At 36.6% G+C, this 24068-nt stretch overlaps 1 protein-coding gene across 1 annotated transcript in view; it reads left to right on the top strand.

The window, feature by feature from the left end:
• The window catches only part of XRCC5 (X-ray repair cross complementing 5), a 139972-nt gene that overhangs the window by 8909 nt on the left and 106995 nt on the right, over positions 1-24068 (top strand). The window contains exons 3-7 of the mRNA XM_044670741.1: positions 2211-2394; positions 12069-12117; positions 13725-13847; positions 16734-16925; positions 22296-22410. Of these exons, the coding sequence (XP_044526676.1) occupies positions 2211-2394; positions 12069-12117; positions 13725-13847; positions 16734-16925; positions 22296-22410 (663 nt within the window). The remainder of the gene's footprint in view (positions 1-2210; positions 2395-12068; positions 12118-13724; positions 13848-16733; positions 16926-22295; positions 22411-24068) is intronic.

Raw genomic sequence — 24068 nt, forward strand, 5'->3', positions numbered from 1 at the left:
TGTTTTCTACATTGGTACATGTCACAAAACAAATCTGTCTAATCTGTAATAAAAACTCCTGAGGTAGAACTACAGACAAGTAACTATTTATTAGAGGGATCTGGGCCCTTTCAATGAATGGGACTTTAGATTTTCCTCAAGATCTGAGATGCCCCTTTGCTCCTCAATACAGATTTTATAACCCTCAAGTCCTAGACAGTCCAGATGGTACACCACAAAATTCAAAATTTCATTTGTGGTTTCACAAAATTCACATTGGTGGTCCTGAGCAATGGGTGAGAAGATTTTTACCCAAGCCCTAGCCATAGCAAAAGGTAGGCAATCAAGTGAGCAGAATCCCACCCCCAAAGCTGAGTAATCAGGTGGTCAGAATCGCCTGTCAATGGTGGGCAATTTAGGGAAATGAAAAAGGACTGAGAGGCTCCTACAAAAAAAAAAAAAAGAGGGGACTTTGTGTGATCTGAAAGTGGAACTGGGGCTAGGTAGGTGACTCAGTGCATAGAGAGTTGGATCTAGAGTTGGGAGGACCTGGGTTCAAATGTGGCCTCAGACATTTCCTAGGTGACAAATCACTTAACCCCAATTGCTTAAGACATCACTTTTCTTCTGCTTTGGAACCAATACTTAGTTTCGATTCTTTGACAGAAGGTAGGGTTTAAAAAAAAGTGAAACTGGCTGCTTTTGCTTAAATGAGACTTGAGTCAGAGAAATCTCTCTTGAACCGATGTCATGATCAGTAAAACAGCTCTTAAAACTTTATAAATTTATTTGTACCCCAAAAAACTAGTTAAAATAATTCATAAAACCATCCAAATTATAATTTATAAATTTTCAATAGAAACATTTTTTTACTTTTCCTCAGATTTAGTCCTTAATTTATTGGTGTCTGTCTTTCATCTCTGGGACTTTTAATGTGGCCAGCATGGGGGTCTTGGGAGAGGAAAGAGATATCTTTCTAAGTATTTGTAAAGTTTTATTTATGCCATCTTCTCCCTTTTTTTGAGCAGATTAAAGCAAAAAGCATAGCTCAAAGCAAATGCTTGGAAGCATCTGCTAAAATAGATGAGCACAAAGCACTGACAGCACAGATAAAACACATTCTTACACAATATGGGGAAATTGCTGATGACACAAAATTTTCTTCCTTGATCCCAGGCTAACAGTAATTTTCTTAATAGAATATCTTTTAGTATACAATTAACATTTCCCATTTTATCAGTATAATAACCTTAATAACTATTTTATGAGGCTAGACTAACACTAAATATCGGAAGACAATATTATAATACACATTCAATTTTTTTTTTTGGTCAAGATAGTTCAATAGATTTTAAGATTTCTCTATGGATAAAGCAATTTTAGAGTTTTAAGTTGTTCTCTGCCTGACCACACTTTACCTATGGGGTTCCCATCCAAGAGTGGAAACCTCTGAGGGACCTTTCTTAAGAGACTCTTGGTACATAATAGGCTTTTTTTTAGACATTTATTAATATTTGTTTTTAACCTGTTTACATACTTTATGCCCCTACTTTCCCCTTCATCCCCCGCTCTCCTCCCACCCATGGCCAACGCACATTTCCACTGGTTGTAACATGTGTCCTTGTTCAGGGTCTATTTCCCATTCATGTCCGCCTCAGCCCATGCATTCAAGCAGTTGTTTATCTTATATGTTTCCTCTCCTGCAGTCCTTCCTCTGAATGTGGGTAGCATCTTTACCATAAATCCCTCAGAGCTGCCTTGTGTCATTGCGGTGCTGCTGGTACAGGAGCCCATTACATTTGATTTTACCATAGTTTATCAGTCTCTGTGTACAATGTTCTTCTGGCTCTGCTCCTTTCACTCTGCATCACTTCCTGGAGGTCTCTCCAATTTGTGGGTACAATTTTTTTTTACATCACCTCTGACTACTAGTTCATTATGGGAATTTGGGTAAGTTAAAAAGCCACTTAATGTGACTTTTTCTTAGATTTTTACTAATGTTTAGATTGGGGCTAAAATCCACTTAAAGTCTTAGTGTAAAAAAGATATTTATTGCCATCTAGCCTAACTGCTGCCAACAGAGGCCTTTGGGACCTTGCTGTAGAAAGTGACATTGTTATCATCCCCTCTGACATCAACATGAAAGGTTAGGTTTATTATATATAAAAGTTGCATTATACAAACTGTATACATATATATATATAATTTAATGCCTTATTTTTTTTCTTCAGGTGTTTGCTGAAAGCAAAGATGAAATTGCTTTAGTTCTTTTTGGCACAGATACCACTAAGAATGACCTTGCCTCTGGGGATCAGTATCAGAATATTACTGTTCACAGACATCTAATGCTACCAGATTTTGAATTGCTGGAAGACATTCAAAATGCAATTCAGCCAGGCTCTGGACATGCTGACTGTATCCTTTTTTTCACCCACAGATCTTTGCTGTCTTCTGCAAGAATAGAAATCTGGGTGGTGAAGTGGTTGCTGTTGGAGTCATGGCTCCATATGAATGGGCTTTTGGTTTTAAGGACATTGCTGGTGATGGAGAAGGTGTAATAGAAAGAGCTCAGTATGGAGTTAGAGGAGCTACTTGGTGCATATTTTGGGATAGTTCATTAAATGTGTAATCCTGGTACTTGGGAGCACAGATTAGAAGTGGAAGGGACCTCAGAAATCATCCAGTTCAACCCTGTCATTTTATAGATGAGGAACCTTATAAGGCCAGAAATGTCAAGGGATTCATAAGAAGGAGGATTTATATCCAAGTCTCTCAACTTCAAAGCAGTGATATTTCTACAATACCACAAGAGCCATTCTGGGCCTTCATTTCTTCTTTTGTAAATTGAGGATTTTGGAACTGGAGATCCGAGTTCTCTTCTAGCTCTAAGGCTACAGTCTTATGTTGTTTATAATATTTATCTCCCTGTATACTGTAAGAATTTAAATTTAGGTTTTTATGCTAACATGAAAGTTCTAAAGTAATATTGTGGTCGCCAATTAAAAAATATTATAGCTTAAGTCAAAATGACTTTTAGCAGCTTTATTTATAAAGAGGTAGAAAGAGTGAAAGTGGAAAAATGTAAAGAGACAGAAAGTGCTGCCTAGCTACAAAACCCTAAGTTTAATCCTAATGTTGCCAAATCACAAATGCAAATCTAAAAGTGAATCTCAACAGAATCCAAAGTCCTAATTAGGAATCTGAAATCCAAAGAGCCAGGAGAGGAGAAGAATCCGCTGAGAACCTTCAGTGCACACAAGGCTAAGACCGCTAAGAATCTCACCAGAACTCATGCTGAAGGGAGGGTCCCACTGAAGCGCCAACAAGCAGAGAGGATCTCTTCACTGAAGAAACAAGAAGGAATCACTCTACTCACCACTGCAAGTTGACACAGGATCCAGAGAAAGAGTCTCCTCCAGTCCGGCTCTCCAAGGCAGAGAGAATGAATCAGTCTTCAGGCTGACCTTTTTAAAGCAGTTTTCTTGATGTCACTTCCTGTTACTCCCCCACTTTATGGGAACCAATTGCAGTCTTTCAATTTGCCTAGCACTGCCCAAGGGGGGTTTGAGCTGTGACCTTTGGAAGTGTGAGCTTACTCTAGTAAGTGACTTTAGGGGTACTTTAAGTTCTTGATTTGTTTAGCTAAAAATAGACAAGGGGAGAGTTAATCCTATCTTCACACTACTTATAATATTTGATGAGAGGTTAGGAGGCACAAGAAAGGGCCAAGACCGAAGGAGAAGGCTGAAGGGAAAGCAAAATATGTATCTGGGAGATATCTCTTATTAGATTTCTCTCAGGTTTTTTCTAAAGTGTCTGGCTCTTATTGCAATACAGAATAACTGATGCCTGTGTTTTATAGTGTCCTGGGTGTTCAGCTGGTCATCTTGTAATAGCATCTTTTGATAGCACCAAAAAACATGATTACTTTTGTGTTTTCTAAACTATCAGTAAGAGGAATTGTATTATGATGCAATAGAAACTGCCTGCCTTTCTTTTCAGAGTCATGAAGATCCAAGTCTAAGTCCTACTTCTGACCCATATTGGCTTATGATCCTGACAAAGTCACTTTGACTTTTCAGTGCCCCCAGGCAACTCTAAAACTAATTATTCACAGAATGGATGAAGATCTGCCTTGGCAAAGGAGTTTCCTCACTAGGAGTGTCTGCTAGTAATGGAATTACAAGTGCAGACCAGAAAACCTCCTTTCAGTAATGTTAGGCTTTGTCACTGGGCGGTGCTATTGTACTGATAGTGATAAACACAGCCTGCTACTGTCTGGTAATAATGTTCTTATTCAATGAGATCTACAGTATTCAGGAAATAAGTCCTTTTAACTTAGGTTGTTTCTAGAATTTTCCAGAGGGTGAGTAAAGGATATCAGATTAGCATCAAACTAACAACCTTCAGAAGTTTTCCTTTGAAAAACGAAATTAGGTTATCAGACTTCAACAGAAAGCCTATTAGGCATGTTACAAAGCACATTTGGATACATTGAACATCAAATCCTATCAGTAGTAAGTGTTGTTAGCCCCTCTAAACTCTTGTTGAGGAATCCCATTTTCAGTCCAGCCCCAGTTTTCTCTCACATTATTGTTAGAATGTTTTAGTCTCTTCTTGTTTACTTTTTTTTTCCTGCTACCTACAGATATGCCCAAGTCTCTCTTATCTTGGAAAAAAACCTCACTGTACTCTACCATTATCTATCATCCCTTCAAACTGTTGCCATATATCTCCTCTCATTAATAGCAAGAATTGTCTACTGCACCCATTATCTCTAGGTTACTAGTTCTAAACTGTTTACAGTCTAGCTTTCTGCTTTATCAGTCTACTGAAACTGCTCTCCACAGTTAACAGTGATCTCTTAATTGATGAATCAAGTGGCATTTTCGCATTACCTGTCCTTGATTTCTCTATGGTATCCTAATGCTGTTGACCTTTCTTCATTCTGGGTTTTCATAACTGCTTTTTGGTTCTATTTCTTTGTATAGTTGTATGTACTTCAGGACACTGTCCTGGGGCCTCTTTATATAGTCTTTTATGGGTTTAATGATCATTTCTACACAGATGACTTCTGGATCTATATATTGAGCCCTTGTTTCTGTAAAAATAAAATAGTTCGAACACAAATAAAGGACAAAGAACTAGAAAATAAAGGTTGAAAATTGTTTCTTGATACTTTTGATAGATGTTATCAAAGTATCTTCAGTGGTAAATGAAGTGAAGCTCAAAGATCAACTTCCCTTCAGGACCAGGCACAAGGAATGCTAAAGAGACTCTTGTTTATAAAAAATAAAACTATTTATTTAAATATATATAAGGGGAAAAGGATTTCTAATTCTAAGGGATTCTAACTCCACCCAAATAAACTCCCAGGTCCTGTAAGGAACTGCTTCTCCTGTGGTTCACAGGTTACGCTAATCCTCCCTGATCTAACATCAAATTTATACTATTCTAAATAAACCTAAACACTCTAATTCTTAACTTCACCTTTAAGTTATAAAGATAACCCAGGCTAGCTGGTTGAGTATCCACAAGAATCAAGTTAGGACGCTGAGTCTTAACAGACTCAGAGTCCAAACCAAAGCCAGGTTTTGTTTGGTCTTTTCAGAGTTTAACCAATCTATATTTAGTAACAGATAAATGAATAGTGTTGCCCAAGTTGGAAAAAACAAAACAAAACACTCCCCTCCTTTAAGTCTTTCCCTCAGACAGAGATAGAGACAAAGGTGTTACCTTCTCTAGCCCTGAGAGAGAAAGAACCTGCCTGTGGCTCTGTTGACTGCCAGAAGCCCCTCCTGGAATGCCACACCCAGAGTGAAACTGTCATAGAATAACGTTATAACTGCCTACAGTTGAAATGAGCATTCTCAGCTCTATTTGAAACTTCATTTCTTCCTCAAGCCAACTTCTCTGCTTCTTATCTTTAAACTAATAAAACAATACTTATTTTTAAATATTATCCTTATATTTTTCTCCTGACTTCAAGTCATTCATTTCCCGTTGCTTGACCTTACCAGTGTTGTAAACAAGATGTGCCACAGACATCTCAGAATCAGCAAGGCCATATGGTGCATTTCCACATATACAAACACACATTAATTTTTCAAAACCCTTTCTGTCTTAGTAATAACTTTTTATTTAATTTTTTTATTTCAAAAAAATCTTTATTTTATTCCAGTAGCAAATTTATACATAAATTTTCCAAGATTACATATAATTCATGTTGTCTCCCTCCCCTTTTCTCTCCCCCCTCACAGAGTTGACAAGCAGTTCCACTGGGTTATACATATATTATCACTCAAAACCCATTTCCATATTACTCATTGTTTGTAAGAGAGTAATCTTATAAAACCCAATCCCAAATCATATATCCAAATAAGTGATAAATCATGGTTGTTGTTTTTGTTTTTTTTTGCATTTCTACTTTAACAGTTTTTTCTCTAGATGTGGATAGCATTCTATCACATAAGTCCCTCAGAATTGTCCTGGATCATTGTATTGCTGTTACATTTGATTGTCCCACAGTGTTTCAGTTACTGTATATAATATTCACCTGGTTCTGCTTATTTCGTTCCACATTAGTTCACGTAGATCTTACCAGTTCTTTATGAAATCATCCTGTTCATCATTCCTTATATCATAATAGTATTCCATCATCATCATATACCACAATTTGTTCAACCATTCCCTAATTGAGGGATATCCCTCTCAGTTTCAATTTTTTGCCACCACGAAAACCCAGTACAATATTGTTGTACAAACAGGTCCATCCCTATTTTTTTAAATTTCCTTGGGATACAGACCTATTGCTGGATCAAATGGCAGGCATTCTTTTAAAACCCTTTGGGCATAATTCCAAATTGCCTTCCAGAATGGTTGGATCAATTCACAACTCCACTAGCAATGCATTAGTATCTCAATTTTGCCACATTTCCTTCAACATTTATTATTTTCCTTTACTGTCATGCTGGCCAGTCTGCTAGATATAAGGTAGTACCTTAGAGTTATTTGATTTGCATTTCTCTAATCAAGAGGAATTTAGAACATTTTTTCATTTTTTGATTATTGACAACTTTGATTTCATGATCTGAAAACTCCATATTCATATTCCTTGGCCATTTGTCATTTGGGGAATGGTTTGGTTTCTTATAAATTTGATGAAATAAATTTTCTTTACATATTTGAGAAATTAGACCTTTATCAGAGAAATTTGTTATAAAAACTTTTTCCCAGTTTGTTGCTTCCCTTCTAAATTTGGTTTGACTAGTTTTGTCCATACAAAGCCTTTTAATTTAATCAAATGTATTCATCTTACATCTTGTAATGTTCTTTATCACTTATTTTGGTATTAAGTTCTTCCCTTCTCCTTAGATCTAATAGGTAAACTATTCTATGTTCACCTAATTTACTCATAATATTAAGCTTTATGTTTAAATCATATGCCCATTTTGAACTTTTCTTAGTATAGAATGTAAGATATTGATCTAAACCTAATTTTTGTCATACTGTGTTCCAGTTTTCCTAGCAGTTTTTGTCAGATAGTGAGTTCTTATGCCCAAAACTGGGATCTTTGGGTTTACCAATCACTAGATTGCTGAGGTCATTTACTACTAGTATATTCCATTTGATCCATCTTTCTATCTCTTAGCCAGTAACAGATTGTTTGGATGATCACTGCTTTGTAGTACAGTTTAAGGTTTGGTACTGCTAGGCCATCATCTGTCACTTTCTTTTTAGTTCCTTTTATATTCTTGGTTTTGATGATGAATTTTTATTACTATTTTTTCTAGTTCTATGAAATAGTTTTTTGGTAGCTTGATAGATATTCCATAGAATAAATAAATTAATTTAGGTTGATTGTCATTTTTATTATAATAGCTTGGCCAACCCATGAGCAATTAATGTTTTTCTAGTTGTTTAGATCAAATTTTATTTGTGTGGAAAGTGTTTTATAATTTTGTTCATATAATTTCTGTTTGTTGTGGCAGATTCCCAAATATTTTATATTGTCTAAATTGTCTGATTTTAAACGGAATTTCTTTTTCTAACTTTGCTGCTGATTTTTGTTGGAAATATTTAGAATTGGGGCAGCTGGGTAGCTCAGTGGATTGAGAGCCAGGCCTAGAGACAGGAGGTCCTAGGTTCAAATCCGGCCTCAGACACTTCCCAGCTGTATATAATCAGTTTTCTCCAGATATTTATTAACTCTAACTTTTCTAAAATTTCATTTACTTCCATTATTTCTTTTTTTTTTTATTACATTTATCTAGTTCTGATAGCAGAAGGTTGAGGTCCCCCTCTAGTATAGTTTTATTATTTCTTTCTTAAGTTCTTTTAGTTTCTCCTTTAAAAATCTGGATGCTGTACCATCTAGTGCATATATGTTGAGTACTGATATTTTTTTCATTGTCTATACCAGTGATGGGCAAACTTTTTAAAGAGGGGGCCAAAGGAAAGGAAATGCTCATCTGTCAGTCTGTTTCTAAGGCAACTCTTTTGAAGTTTCATAGTATTGTATCCTACTCATTGTATTCATCAGATTAGGAATAATGTCCCACCTTTAATCACCTCCCAGTTTCTCCCTCCCTTATATTATTCCCCTCCCTAGCACCCTTTTCTTATTCTAACCCTTCTACTTCTCTATAAGTTAAGATTGGATTCTGTACCCCATTGAATCTGGCTGTTCTTCCCTCTCTGAGTCAATTCCAATGAGCATAAGGTTTAAGAATTACCCTGTCGCCTCCCTCATCCTCCCCTTCATTGTTATAGTGTTTTACACCCCCTCGCCCTGTGACTCTTTATGTGATATAATTACTCCATTTTACTTCTCCCCATTTCTCTTAGTACAATCCTCTTTTTCACCTCCTATTTTTTTGACATATCATCCTAAACAGCTTACTACCACATTCTCTATGTATACTTCTAACTACTATGATAATGATAACAATTTTTAAGAGTTACAAATATCATTTTTCCATATAGGAATATAAACAGTTTGACCTTATTAAAGCCCTTAAATTTTTTCTTTTTTCTTTACCTTTTAATGCTTCTCTTGAATTTTGCATTTAGACATCAGATTTAAGTCTGGTCTTTTCTTTGGGAGTTCTTGGAAATCTTCTATTTTATTAGATGACCCTACTTTCCCCTGAAAGAATATAGTTAGTTTTGCTGGGTAGTTGATTCTTGGTTGTAAACCCAGTTCCCTTGCTTCCTGGAATATCATATTCCAGCCTTCTGGCCCTTTAATGTGGAAGCTGCTAGACTCTGTGTAATCCTGACTGGGGCACCATGCTATCTGAATTGTTTCTTTCTGGCTGTTTGCAGTGTTTTCTCCTTGTTCTGGGAGCTCTTAAACTTGGTTATAATGTTGCTGAGAGTTGTCATCTGTGGATTTATTGCAGGAGGTAATCCGTGGATTCTTTCGATGTCTATTTTATCATCTTGTTCAAGTATGTCAGGGCAGTTTCCTGGATAATTTCCTATAATATGATGTCTAGGCTTTTTTTTTTTTTTTGTCATGATTTTTAGGTAGTCCAATAATTCTTAAATCGTTTCTTCTGGATCTTTTTTCCAGGCCAGTTGTTTTTTCGATGAGATATTTCATATTCTATTTTTATCATTCTTTTGATTTTATTTTATTGTTTCTTGATGTCTTATAAAATCATTAGCTTCTATTTGTCCAATTGTGATTTTTAAAGACTGTATTTCTTCCATGACCTTTTCCATTTGGTCCATTCTTCTACACATGGAACTTTTTTCTTCATCGGATTTTTGTTCCTCTTTTTCCAGCTGACTAATTTTGCTTTTTAAGCTGTTATTTTCTTTTCCCATTTTTCTTCAACCTGTCTTATTTGATTTTTTAATTCCTTTTAGAGTTCTTCTAGAGCCTAAGACCAATTCATGGTTTTTTGTTTGTTTTTTAAGTTTTGCTAATAGTTGCCTGGATCTTGTGATTCTCTGTTGGTTCTGCTCTTTGCTCTTCTTCCACATAGAAGTTTTTGAGAATTACATGCTTTTTCTGTTATTTACTTATTTTCCAGCCTTTTTGGAATTCTGTAAACTGCTTGCCAATTCTCTTTCCTTTGGTGGTTTATAGGATTAGGCAGCATAGGCTGAGCTAATGTGCCTTGGGGCCAACTCTTCAATGCAGCCTACTGCTGAGGCTTGAGATTGCCCACCAGATGAACTAGGATGTTAAGGAGTGGGTCTGAGGTGTTATTTTGCTGATGAAGCTCCCATAGAGAATCCCAGTTAGCTTATGCCCTATCACAGAGCATAGAGCAGTAGGTGGTGTGGTGGGGGTGGTCAGCCAACACTTCTCTTTGTGCAGTTTTGCTTCCGTTTCTCCCTTATCCCATGAAAATTGACTCTGCCTACTTTTCAAGTTATGTTCAGTGGGATTGCCCTGTGACTCTGTCTTGCTGTTGGGTTTGGGTTCCTGTCTTTTTGAAGTGCTTTTTAAAGATTGGTCTAGATCAGGGGTCGGCAATGTATGGCTCTTGAGCCATATCTGGCTCTTTTTGCAGGAGCCATAAAATCAATTTTTTTTCAGGTACTGTTACAGGAGCACGCACTGTGAGCACTGTACAGCTCTCACGAAATTACTTTTTAAAAAATGTGGCATTTATAGCTCTCATGGCCAAAAAGGTTGTCGACCCCTGGTATAGATGCATAGTCAGAGTGGTTTCAGCTTTTGCTGCTGTTAAGTTGCCATATTGACTCTGCCCCCCCACCCCCAACCCCACCCCCTGTAACAACTCGAGATAGAAGGACTTCAAGGGCTAGGCAAATAGGGTTAAATGACTTGTCTAAGGATCACATACCTGAGAAATATCACATACCTATGTTCAAAACTCTGGTATTTTTGTTGACTATTATGTTATCCTTCCAGTCTCCTAGGTTTGCTGCCTTGCTCTCCATTCTCCCTCACACCACTTATCCAGTAGTTGCCAAATCTTACAGCTGCTTCCTGCACAGCATCTCTTCCATCCATTCCCTTTTTCCCCAATAGCTTCTTCCCAGTTCATATGCTCAGCACCTTCCATCCAGACTATTCCAGTAGCCTTCGCTGCAATCTACCCTCCCCACAGCTGCCAAAGTGATTTTCCTGAAGCATAGTTCTGAGCATGTCACTTCCTTCCTTAATAAGCTCCAACTGGCTCTCTATGGCCCAAGTTCCTGCATTTAGCTTTAAAGTTCTTCACAATCTGGCTCTAAACTGCCTTTCCAGACTGCCCTCTTGAGCCAAACTGCCTTCTTGCTGATTCTCATCTACAGCAGGCTAACCTTTTGTCTGCCTCATTGCACAGGCTGGAGATTTCCATGTTTTCTTTATTTCAGGGAGAATCACTCACCTCACAAGGGGGTGTCTTGAGTGAGACAGAGGTAACCAAAATTGTTGCCCTCACTCTCCCTTCTAGAATCATTGTGTTGGCAAGACAGAAGTCTTGCTATCTGACCAAACTCTAAGGCTCCATGGTTCCTGCTTCAGCTACCTTCATGAACGCTGGAACAAACTTTTCTCATCTATCCATTCTATTGGAGAAGTCTTCACGTGTTTGGGGTAGACATCCCCTAAATCATCGAAGTTTGATGCTTGTCTACTGAAACACTTTTACCAGGCATAGCTGTTGCTTGTGCTATAGCTTCTTAGAGCCCTAAGTGAGAGTTGGGTGACAAATGGACACCAAAGGAGAATGAGCAGCCCTGCAAAGGGCTTTGCAAGTCCTCATACCCAAGGTGCTGTTCCTTTCAGAACACTCTCTATACAGTTGGGTGCTATATAAATGTTAGCTGTCATAATCATCATCAAAACATCAAAATGCCAGCTTTGTTAACCATTTTTAAATGAATGTCTCGAGGGCAGCTAGGTGGCTCAGTGGATTGAGAGCCAGGCCTAGAGACGGGAGGTCCTAGGTTCAAATATGGCCTCAGATACTTCCTAGCTGTGTGACCCTGGGCAAGTCACTTGACCCCCATTGCCTACCGCTTCTGCCTTAAAACCAATACCCAGTATTAATTCTAAGACAGAAAGTAAGGGTTTTAAATTTAAAAAAAAAAATGTCTCTTTCCCTTAACCAGATTAGTCCTCGATGCCCTCATTGTGTGCATGGATGTGATACAAAAGGAAACCATGTAAGTATTGCAGCCAAGGAGAGTTTGAAAAACCTGCAAATATTTTAAATCTCTTCTCCCAGTGTGGCAGTTAATTCTTTTTTAAAAATTCACTGGTTACTTCATCACAAGATCACTTCAGTATTTAGCTTGTCCAAGGAAAGTATCCCTGGGACATGAAGCTTTCGGCTCATCTGTAGCCTTCTAACTTAACACATAATTGTTAACAAGCTGTATTAGTAAATGGTGTGATTCAGCATGGCACGGAGAAAAGAGTTTGTTATTGAGAACACTGGACTCTACTACTTGGAATCTCAGGGTCTCAGTTTCTTTATTAGTAAAATGAAGAGGTAGAGTTCTCTTCCAGTTTTCAAGTTTTATGGTATTTATTTAAGGTCCTACCTACCCAGACAACAGTATAGACATATTTAAGTGATTTCTTGGCTTGACATGTTGATGAATTGATTTTTGCAATTCTAAAGGACACCAATATTTTCATTCTTCATTTGTCCATGGGAACTCTTATTTCCATGGAAAGGTAAAATGGAGGGTTCTTTTTTGAGAGGATTGAATTGTTTTTATATCATTTTCTTATTGAACCTTTTTAAAATTAATTGCTTTTGTCCTATAACCACTTAAGTCGTGGCTCTTTATTTCTGAATTCACAGATACAGCCGGTCTCTAATGAGTTAAGTTAAAAAGTCCAGCTCACCTGCTAATCACTGATGTATTTTTGCCTCAAGCAATTTAGTTGGCCTTGGGGGATGAGTGTGAACACAAGGGAATCAGGTCTAACATCTTTATGCCACCAAACTATCTTTTAAAAAGATGTTTGGTTTGTTACCTTGCATTTGGACTAAAACAAAGAGTGTTTCTTAGAAATGGGGTGGGATGGGAAGGTGGGGAATTGTTGCTAGCTTCTAACCAGTCATGTTGTTCCTTGTATCTCAACTCTGTAACCAGACATGTTGCCCTCAATCCTATGATGTCATCTGCCTCCTCCTGTTGTTTTTTTTTTTTTCCTAGTATTATCCATGACCTATAAAACTGGAACTATCTTCTTGTTTGGGTTCTTTGGTATAAATGGAGGTCAATGACCCATTTATTGATTGGCACCATGACCCTGCTAATAAATGTTAATTTGTTCAGAGAATTGCCTCTGTTTACCCTTTTGCTACATTTCACTTGTGACATTTTCCTGCCCAAATACTATGTAACTTTAACTTGTAGCACTAGAAATAGGGCAACAGAATGGATTCACTTCTGACCTGTTTTTTTGGGGAACAGTGGCAGGATGAAGTAGATCAGGGAGGAAGAGGCTCAAGGATCCCACGCATTAACTATATTTCTTGTTATATAGAAATTGGGAAACTGTTTAAGAAATATAATTTCTTCTTAGATACCCAGGAACTTCTTCCAGGCTGTCAAAAAATAATACTATTTCTTTACCAGGGATTCAGTCAAGAATCACTATTATAGACCATTAAAAACCATCAGAACAATAAGAACCAAATTAATTTCATTTTGATTTACCTCTTTGGTCTTTTATAGTGGCACAATTTCTCCTAATCACTTTCTAATATAACATAGATAATATTTTCCTAATATGATAATTTTCTTTCTTCTAGTGGAAAGAAGTTTGAGAGAAAACATATTGAAGTATTCACTGACCTGAGTAGCCCCTTCAGCAAAGACCAGATGGACATTATCATCAGTAACTTGAAGCGGTCTGACATCTCTCTGCAGTTCTTGTAAGAGGTCTAATATATCAAGATAGAACCTGTCCTTGCCAAGGCCTCATGTTATAGGAATGAGATGATAAATCCAGGGAATGTGAATCCTTCCTGTAGTCCTCCATCCCAGTATACCCACTCCTGCTGCTTCTGTATTAGGAGCCAGCGTGTGGCTTATTTACCATCCTTTAGAATAAGCCAAGAGCCCAAAGAGATCTTCTGAGAGACTACCCATTCCATCTACTTACTTCATGTAAGCGTGTCTTGCAGAGTTTATCTCTTTTTAAAAACATTTCCCAAGAATTCTCTTGTAGAGAGGACATTTCCAGAAACATTAAAGCCAGGAGAAAATAGGTTTTGGAGGATTTTTTGTGGTTAAGAACAGGGAAAGAGAATATAGGGTCCTGATGTAGAAATGATGAAAATTTTTGGGGGGAAAATTGTAATAGCTGTATTTTTTAAAAACCTTTTTTATATGATTTGCTTTACTAATAAAATTATACTATCAATTTAGAAAAAATGAGTGAAGACCTAGGGGGGGAAAAAAACAAGAAAATGAAAGGGAAAAAAATTGGAGGAAAAATATTTTTCCTCTGTCCCTCAATTTTGAAGGGGCATTCAAATAATTCCTTAAAGCAGAGGGTCTCAAAGTATAGTATTCAGACCCCTGACGGTCCCTGAGACATCTCATTGGATCCGGATGGTAAAGTTATTTTATTATGTTGATAAAATATTACTTTCCTTTTAAAATATTTCTCCCTTTTCCAACTACAAAACTGTGTGAAGCTGGATTTTCTTCATATAGTTCTACCATAACAACATATGGCAACAAATTAAATGAATAAGCAGCTATGAGAATCCAGCTCCTTTTCTGTTACACCAGACGTTAAATTTGTAAAAATATGAAAAACAATTCTATTCTCATTAAATTTTTTTGTTTTAGAAAATTAGGTATTTTTTACAAAACTATGTTGTTTGCATGCAGTGGGTTTGTCTAAAATGTATTTATTAAAGTTTTACCAATTTTACTTTCTAATATGCTAAATACTAGTAGCTATCACTCATAAACAAAAGCTTTTGGGGATCCTCTAATTTTTAAGAGTATAAATGGGTCCTCAATAATTTTTAAGAATGTAAAAGGGTTTTGAGAACAAAAAGTTTGAGGACCACTGTGTTAGAGGAACAAAAGAGCTTTCTCTCCCGGGCATCTAGAATCTTTTGCCTAATAATAATAATAATAATGATTAAATTAAAACTCACATTTATATAGTGCAGTGGTTTATCAAAAAATGATTTAATAATACCTAACCTTTCCTGTTTCCTTTGACATAACTTACTTTTTCTTGTCCTGTCTTGGTGAAAGGAAACCCAAGAGTTTTCAGTTAATGGAATCAATCAGAGATTCCCTTGTGGAGAAGTGCTCTCTCCTCATAGTGTTATGGTGTCTTCCTCAATAACTATCCCATATAGCTTAGGATTTTCTCCTATAGACTTCTTAAGGGTAAGAAGGATAATTTCTTATAGAATTGTAAAATAATAGTTGGAAAAAATCCTTCAAGAATGTACTTCAGAGAAATGAAGTGCTGTTGAAATGACACTTCTCTTTTCATTGAGTCCAAATTTTCCTAGCATTTAAATTGCCTGTTTTCTTTTTTTTATTGATGACCTGAAGGAGCTTTTGTTCCTTTTAGGAGCCTGAACCTTTTTTCAAAGTAATCTTTATTTTAAAAAATTAATTCAGGCATTTATTATGTATATAGTATATTTAAAGACAGAGAAGACTCTATTACCTATAGGCTTCAGTTCTTTTAGAGAAGACAATAAGAGTTTACACTTAATTAGGTGTTACAGAATCTGAGAGTTAGAAGGCATCTCAGAGGTCATGTCCAACTTGTAACTTTATAGCAAATCACTTTATAGCATTCCTGGCAAATGTTCATATTTAAATTTTATTTTACATTGTTTTTTTAAAAATTTAAATATTTTTATTAAGCCTGTGACAATTATCAATAACTATTTCCATATGCAAAAGACAGAAAAGAAGGATTTCACATAAGACTATGATTCTTCTCATAGATGATCCTCTTTCTCCCTTTGATCAAATTGTCTTGTATAAAATAACAGAATTTAGATTTTTCTGGCTTTGGACATCACATTTATTATTTATTGGGTTGGATTAAGTGAGGAGAACACACATTAAGTTTTGGATAGACTTTTTGCTCGAGTGTGCTTTTCAGTCCCCCTCAACTGCTTCAGGAAAGATTCCTTCTTGGTTTGATGTGGTAAGGGGAGGAGGAGTTTGTGTCAGATCTATACCCCATTTACCCTTTTCTCTCCTTATGATATTTCAAGTCTAAGGACAATGTAATCCTTTTGGAGGAATTTAATTTTGAAACAAGAGTTATCTCCCAAGAAATTCCCTCACAGAACTTGTTTCTGGCTTTTGACAGTATTTTATTAATATGGTGTTTGACTAGAGTCACACTTCCTGTGCTATTTTTGTTTATACCATTGCAGTTATTGTACATACATTTCCTTCGTGCTTTAATTCCTGACTACCCTTCAAGAACTTATCCTCTAGTTAAAATAGTATATTTTTTATGACTAAGAAGAATAGTGATGCAGCCTTAAAATACTGGAGGACTGGGTCATATGAGCTGAATTGAAAAGTTCATAGTAAATTGTATATGGGAGGTACGTTTTTGGGCTTGTTGATAAATCACTAAATAACCCCATTCCTTTGAGTCCAGCTAACTTTGGTTTCATTTGAATTATACTGATAGACTGAAATTGTTATTAAAGAGTAGAATTAAGCAACATCTGTTGATAGAAATGAACCTGCTTTTACATAGGAGTTCTTTTTTTATGGATATACAATAATTAATGCTATTATTTGCCTTGCAGTCTTCCTTTTCCAATTGACAGAGAAGATGAGGATGGGGATACAGATGACAGCAGTTTTCACTCTGAAAGACACAAACCATCTCTTCCACAGAAAGGACTCACGAAGCAACAGAAAGAAAGTCTTTGTGTGGTAAAGAATATGATGATGTCTCTGGAGGGGGAAGATGGTCTCAATGAGATTTACTCCTTCAGGTAAGCATTCAGGAGCCTTGATGGCAAGTACCTAAGATCAAGATTTGTTTCATGATGACTTTTGTTGGAGGAGTACCTGGATCCTTTTTTTTGTCATTATTTGAGCCAGAAGTTTATTTAGTTATAAACCTTTTAAAAAAAAAGGTATCACGCATTTAAATTTGCAGGACAATTCTTAATAGCCAGAAGATACAGGTATATCTTGGAAATATTGCAGGTTCTATCCCAGACTACTACAATAAAATGAATATCACATGAAGCAAGTCACACTAATTTGAGGGATTTCCAGTGCATATAAATGTTATGTTTATACTTTACTGTAGTCTGCTAAGTGTGTAATAGTATTAGGTCTAAAAAAGGATGCATATACTTAATTTAAAAATGCTTTATCACTAAAAAATGCCAACCATTATTTGAACTTTCAGCAAGTTAAAGTCTTTTTTGCTGGTCTTGCCTTGCTATTGATGGCTGCTGGCTAATGAAGATGGTAGTTGCTGAAGGTTCAAGTGGCTGTGGCAGTTTCTTAAAGTGAGACACAGTGAAGTTTAATACATTGATTGCCTCTTTTCACATTAACACTTAAGAGGCCATTGTATTGTTACTAAATGACCTAATTTCCATATTGTTGTGTTGTAAGGAATAGGAAAACTTGAGGAGAGGGAAACAGGGAGTTGGTTGGTGGAATAGTCACAACACACATCATTTATCGATTAAATTTATTGCCTTATATGGGCACGGTTTATCATAGCAGATATAATAATAATGAAGTTTGAAATATTACGAGAATGACAAAGTGTGGCACAGAGACATGATGTGAGTACATGTTACTGGAAAAATGGTGCCTATAGATTTGATTAATGCAGGATTGCCACAAACTTTCAATTTGTAAAAAATGCAAAAATATGAAAAGTAGAATAAAGTGCAACAAAATAGGATATTGCCTATATCCTCTGTTTCTTCAGCTCATCTGTTGTAAGAGAGTTTAGAGATTTGTGGGCATCATATAGCATTAATGAATTAGACTATGAGATACAAAGATCATCTCCTTCTCCTTCCTTTTTACTTCCAGTGCATTTGTTAGGCCCTTTTTCTTTGGTGTGCTCACCTCAAGTCACCATGAATAGAAAAAACAATGTCAAATATAAAGTCTCTTATGCTTTTCTAATATAATCCTCATATATTAAATATTATATATTATTTTCTTAGTTTATATAGTGATTTGAATGTTTGATGTCTGGATAGTACAGTCTTTACCATGTTAGGCAGGTAAAAGATCTGGTAGAACCACCTACAACTCATGATTAAGCTGGTCCTAGCATACCCATGACTAGAATTCTCCAAGTTCTATCAGGTTTTTATAATGCAAAGGATATTTCTCCAAATGAGAACTTCGTCTGAACTTTTGTAGTTAAATCTTTCAAAATGCTTATTATTAACAGTGTTAAATTTATTTTAAAAAAATTTTCCTTTCGTGTTACTTTAAACAAGTCAGTCAAAAAGCTCTTAATTAAAGCTCTTCTGCATGCCAAGCACTGTATGAGGCACTGGAGATCCAAATACAAAGAATGAAATAATGTCTGCTTCTCAAGGGGCTTACATTTTAAAATTCATAAGAGTACAGACATCTTACTTAATTTGAAGGAGATCATTTGCTATCTAGAAATCTTTTGTAATGAGGAGCACAGTGTTATATTGATAAAGGCTGGTATTATGAGGAAAAGTAATATTTTAATTACCATGGCCATGTTGGTAAAATATATAAGACCACACGCCTGATAAAAAAGTATTTCAAACCTCCCGGCATTTTCTTCCCTCCACCTGGCTGCCTCATACCAAAAGAGCCTGAGCAGCCCAAGCTCCACCCCTAATTTAAGTCATGTTCTACCTTGGTTCCCGTTGGTTGATGTCATCATGTCAGAAACTGGAAACCCATTGAAACATGGAAAATGTAGTTTCAGTGTCCACAGGAAATTTGTCATTTAAAGCTCAAATGAGCCCCAAAATACCTCTAAATGGAACCCCCCAAAATTCCAAATAACACAACAGTAAGATACTTTGCTTCTTTAAGCTATTTCATAACAATGCTCATTCTTGCAAGTCATTTTTAAAAGATTTAAAAGATTATTTCGTTTACTCTTGTGTTGAGAGGTTTTAATTTTTGGATTCACTGTATTTTGCTTGTAAGTACCCTTGTGCTTTTGCTAGAACCATGCAACTTAAATAAAAATTGGTAACATTGTATATTTCAGAATCATTCGGAATAGACCCAAGTTGGAGATTTGTATTTCATTTCTTTTGCATTCAAACTGGATTCTTGGATATTTGTTTCTTTATTATTAACACTTTTTCTTTCATGTCTCTTCAAGAAAAGAATATAAATGGACATTTATTTTATATGCATTATACTGAGACATATAAATTAACTAAATATTTGTCATATTATTGGGCACATTTACTGACATTCTCAACCAGCAAAAAGTCAGGATAGGTTTGTTTTCTTAAATTGATTTTCACTAGCCTTCCAGTTTTTCTCTCTGCTGGCTGAAACATACATGTTTTCTGTGATTAGCACAGAGCAAAACAGATGTGTTTTCTGTTCTTGCTTATCCATACCTTTGCATTGTTCTGAAATACTGAAATCCTTGGACTGGTACAAAACTCTAGATTTCTGCAGCAATTTGAGAAACACTCCCCAAATCTGTAGATTTCATTTAGCTTGTGCAAAGGAAAAGTGAAATAAGATAAATTGAAGCACTTTGAAAATTAGCCACCATGTAGAGGTAAACCAAACCACTTTTATTCAGGCATCTTTGGGCTATGGGAGAGACTTTATTATATGTCTTCTCTCACTCCCAAGACAAGTATCATCCATAGCCCTGCTTTTCAAATGTTACATTGTATTAATTAATCTAATTCATCATAAACTCAGTTTGAGATAAGAATCTTGAAGAATAAGCAAGGAACATATTTCTCTCCTTTGTAATACCTTAAGATGCATTAACACAGGAGAAGGAAAGGAGAAAGAGATGATGTCGAAAGAATATAGGTGATATACGTAAGCATGTGAGATAGTCATGATTCCTTCCTAGTGAGATCTAATTTTAAAATCAGGAACATGATTAGCTAAATAAGTCCTAAATGATAAATTCTTACTGATCATGTTACTTCAGGCTCATGAATGAATAACCAATTATATAGTCTGCATGGACAGATAATGTAATGCATGTCAAATTTGGCTTTTTAAACTTATATTGCTTATAGAGGAAGCCTGACATTTTGGTTTCAATGATCAAATTAAAGATTTTAGCTAGAATACTATATGTTTGATGCCTCAAAACACTGCCTTGAAGCTTTTGGTTTAAATCAGGGAAGGATGTTGAAAGATTGTTTTATTGTGGATAGTCTCAAGATCTTCCTACCATCAATAGTATGTTTGTGCTGTCTTTTCAAAAGGCACATCATCACCTCTTGGTTATGAATTTTATAAAGTTGGGTTTTTGTGCTTTGTATGTCTATAGTTATCTTAATAACTATGAAATCTTGAAGAAAGAGCAACTTAAAACATTTTGTATAAGCAAATTTCTCTTATGCTACTCACAAACAGACAAACAATTATCTATCTTGCCCTGTATCCCTATAGTAATAGGTGCTGTTTTAGTTCTGAGTCCATATTAGCCTGACAGAGGCTGAAATTAATTGGAAGGTGCCGGAACTGAATTACATAGGAAATTGGAGACATGTACTTAAGGATACAAAGGATAAGGTGGAAATCAGCAGCCCATGTTCCCACTGACACTGAGGTGATGGCCCCACTCAGGATAGTCAGCCCTGAGCCTTAACTTCCTATTATCTGACATTTATTTTGGCACTCCAGTGGTATAAAATGTATGTGGTCGCAAAAAGGAAGTCATAAAATGCTAAGCTTCTCCCCAAGAAGAGGACTTTTAATACCTTAAATGGAGGGCTGGTTGGGAGAGAGTATTGGCAGTGCCCTTACTCCTTATTTTGTGGGACAGCCTTGTACAGGTCACTTTAAAGGGGGTGGGCAGGTTGGGCAAAGAGAGATTTGAGACAAGGGATGTCACTTATCTTTAGTCTGAAGAAACTCAAGATGAATAGTACATGCCAGTGGAGATTATGAACTCATGCCCTTCTGTGCTGGTGCACTGGCTGTTAGTCCACACTGTCTTCTGTGGCAGGGGATCTCTTCCTTTCCCCTTCAGGAGACCTCTACATCAGCCAGGAGCTGAAGCTTAATTCCATTTGAAAAACATTTAGAAGTTGTTTTAATCCAAGTGTCACTGTGGAGGCTCAGATCTGTTAGACATAGGTATGCGCATCCCCAAATAGCTTGATCCTAGAGTCTGCCCCCAGGAAATAGTCTTGATATGACATGAGAATGGAATCTTACTTTGTGAGGTTATTTATACTGAGGCTATTGAAGGACTGAGAAACTGCTGTCTAGGTGCCAGTCATTTGCCTGTTTGTTTTAGGTGTCAGATAGTCCTTTGTTCCTTCTCTAGATAATTAAGTGGCTTAAGTCATCTCACCTCTTTCTAGGTCAGTTTTCAGTTTTAACATTGTGTATTTGCCCATTTATTCTCTTGTCTCATTACTTATTGAGGAAGCACCACAGATATAGGCCTGTTACCAGTTCTCCTGTGTCTTACAAACTCATTGGGTAAGGGCCCTCATTGGAGAATGCAGGTGATACCTTCCTTTTTTGGGGAATTAAAGAACCCCTTTTCTTGTTTTGTTTTTACCATGGTTTAATAAATAACTTGTAACTCTTGCCTGATGATATTAATTATTGTTGCTTTATACCCCAAGGCTATTTGACTGCACACAGGCAGTAAAGCATCAAACCTTTTATTTAAAAGAGTTAGAGTTAATTTAATCATTGGGTTGTACTACTTTTATTAGGGGAATAATACCCAACCCTTTAATTACCTAAAGATTAGTTGAAAGAGGCCTTTTTAATGCAATATCCCCACAATATCTCCTATTTATTCTTTGCTTTCTGGGGCCTTTCTTACCTTCCTCATCTCTCTATATCATAGCTCTGTTGTAACTTGCAAGTGATCACATGAAGAAAAATGATAGGAAAAGGCTGGATAGGGGAAGAGAGAACGAGGTCAGTCAAGACATTCATTCTCCCTGAGCCAGGCTTTCTTATCTCCTGGCTCTCTCCCAACCAGTGACAGTTATTTTACTGCCACCTCCTGCTATTCTTTTGCTTATTATCAATAGAACATATGCTCATTCTAGAAAACTCAATGCATTTTCCAGAATAAGTTAAATTGCTTTGGTTTCTTTGCTTTCAAGTATCACAGTGTTGTCTTTATTAATAATTTTTTTCTCATTACTTAGTGAGAGTCTAAAACAGCTGTGTGTCTTTAAGAAAATTGAAAAGAGACCCATGCCCTGGCCCTGCCTATTGACCATCGGCTCTAATTTGTCTATAAAGATTGTGGCCTACAAGTCAGTAAGTAATAGAAATAAAATGTTTAAAGAAATGATACTAAGCCTACCCTATGAAAGATATAATTATACACCTATACTTAGTTGATTAATTGCATGTGAATAATGTATTCCCTTGCTGACTTTACTGACCCTTTGCTGATTTTACTCTTGCTCTTTGACTTTTGGACATCCAGCTGTTCATTAAAAATATGACCTAGGATGGGTATTCTATAATATATAGCCACTAGTTAAAAGGCTCAGTGGAGAAGGAGGGTTCAGGTTGGTTGAAGTGAAGTTTGTATTATTGTCAGTACTTTTTTAGTTTTTCATATCTCTTCTTTTGGTATCTCTGTAGATAATTTAGAACTCGGCAAGGGTCATAGAATTGAGAGCACTGAGGGGCCTTAGAGGTCACGTTGTTCAATCCTCTCGTTTTTCAGATTTATGAAAAAACTGAGGCTCTGTGACAGTGATGGTGAACCTATGGCACACAGAGCGATCAGTGAGCACTTGGCCCCCCCACTTTCCCACCCCACCCCCAATTTGTTACTAGCAAGGCAGAGGGATTCAAGCAGAGCTGCTCCCCTCCTCTCCACTGTGCCTGATGACATTTCCCCCCTCCCTCACCCCTCTGCCCAGCAGCCAATGGGAGTGCACAGAGGGTAGGTGGGTGGCTCCCAGGTAGCAGAGTTAGAGAGGAACAGAGTGCTTGGGCCACTCCCTTCCCTTTACACACACTGAGGACATTCCTTACTTTCAGCAGTCCAATGGGAATGCTTCCTCCCTCACCTGTATGTATGTGTGTGTGGGTGGGGTGGGCAGGGTGCACCTAGCACTCGGTGGTAGGAGGGACATTGTAGGCATCTTGGGTGGGGGTATAGACACAGCACTTGGTCTGGGGCCTGGCACTCCATCTCTAAAAGGTTCACCATCACTGCTCTATAAAATTTCTTGACTTTGCCTATGGTTACATGGATAGTGAATAAGAGAAATTAAGATTTGAACTCATGTCTTCTGACTCTAAATCCAGCTTCATTTGGGGAACATGAAGTAGACCAGTATGGTAGAGTTTGTGAAAGAGAGCAATGGGAAATAAGGTTGGAGAGGTATTGATACAGTCCATAACTCTAGGGCATTGCTTTTTCTTCAGGGTTTTTTTTGTTATTAAAATTATTAAATAATAAAGTTTATCTGTGTACAAGTAAGTTATTAATATGATACTTAGCAGGAAATCATATCAGTTTTTAGTTTGGGTTCTTAGGAAGGAGAGTTTTTATTCTTTATCCTTTTGAATTGGATGAGTTTAACAAAGTAAAGAAAAAATCATAATTGTAATTGCTAGCATTTCTAGAGTACTTCAATTTTTTCAAAGTGCTTTATACTGATGATCTCATTTGATCTCCATAGTAACCCAATGAGGTCACTGTTTTTGTCATTGCCATTTTATAGATGAAGAGACTGAGAGAGGGTCAGTGACTTGGACACAGCTGGTTTTTTGTGGCTGAGATTGGATTCATACCCAGGCCTTCATGACTTGGAAGTGTAGGGCTTTATCCGTTGTACCACCTAGCTTCTCTTTAATAATACCAAATAGGCAAATCCAGGGATTTTTTAGTTTTTTTTCTTGCTGAAAGAGAGAGAGGAAGAGGAAGGATATTTCCCCTTCTTGCATTACTTAGT

This window comes from Gracilinanus agilis, chromosome 3, assembly GCF_016433145.1.
Source record: "Gracilinanus agilis isolate LMUSP501 chromosome 3, AgileGrace, whole genome shotgun sequence".
In the NCBI taxonomy this organism is placed as follows: domain Eukaryota; kingdom Metazoa; phylum Chordata; class Mammalia; order Didelphimorphia; family Didelphidae; genus Gracilinanus; species Gracilinanus agilis.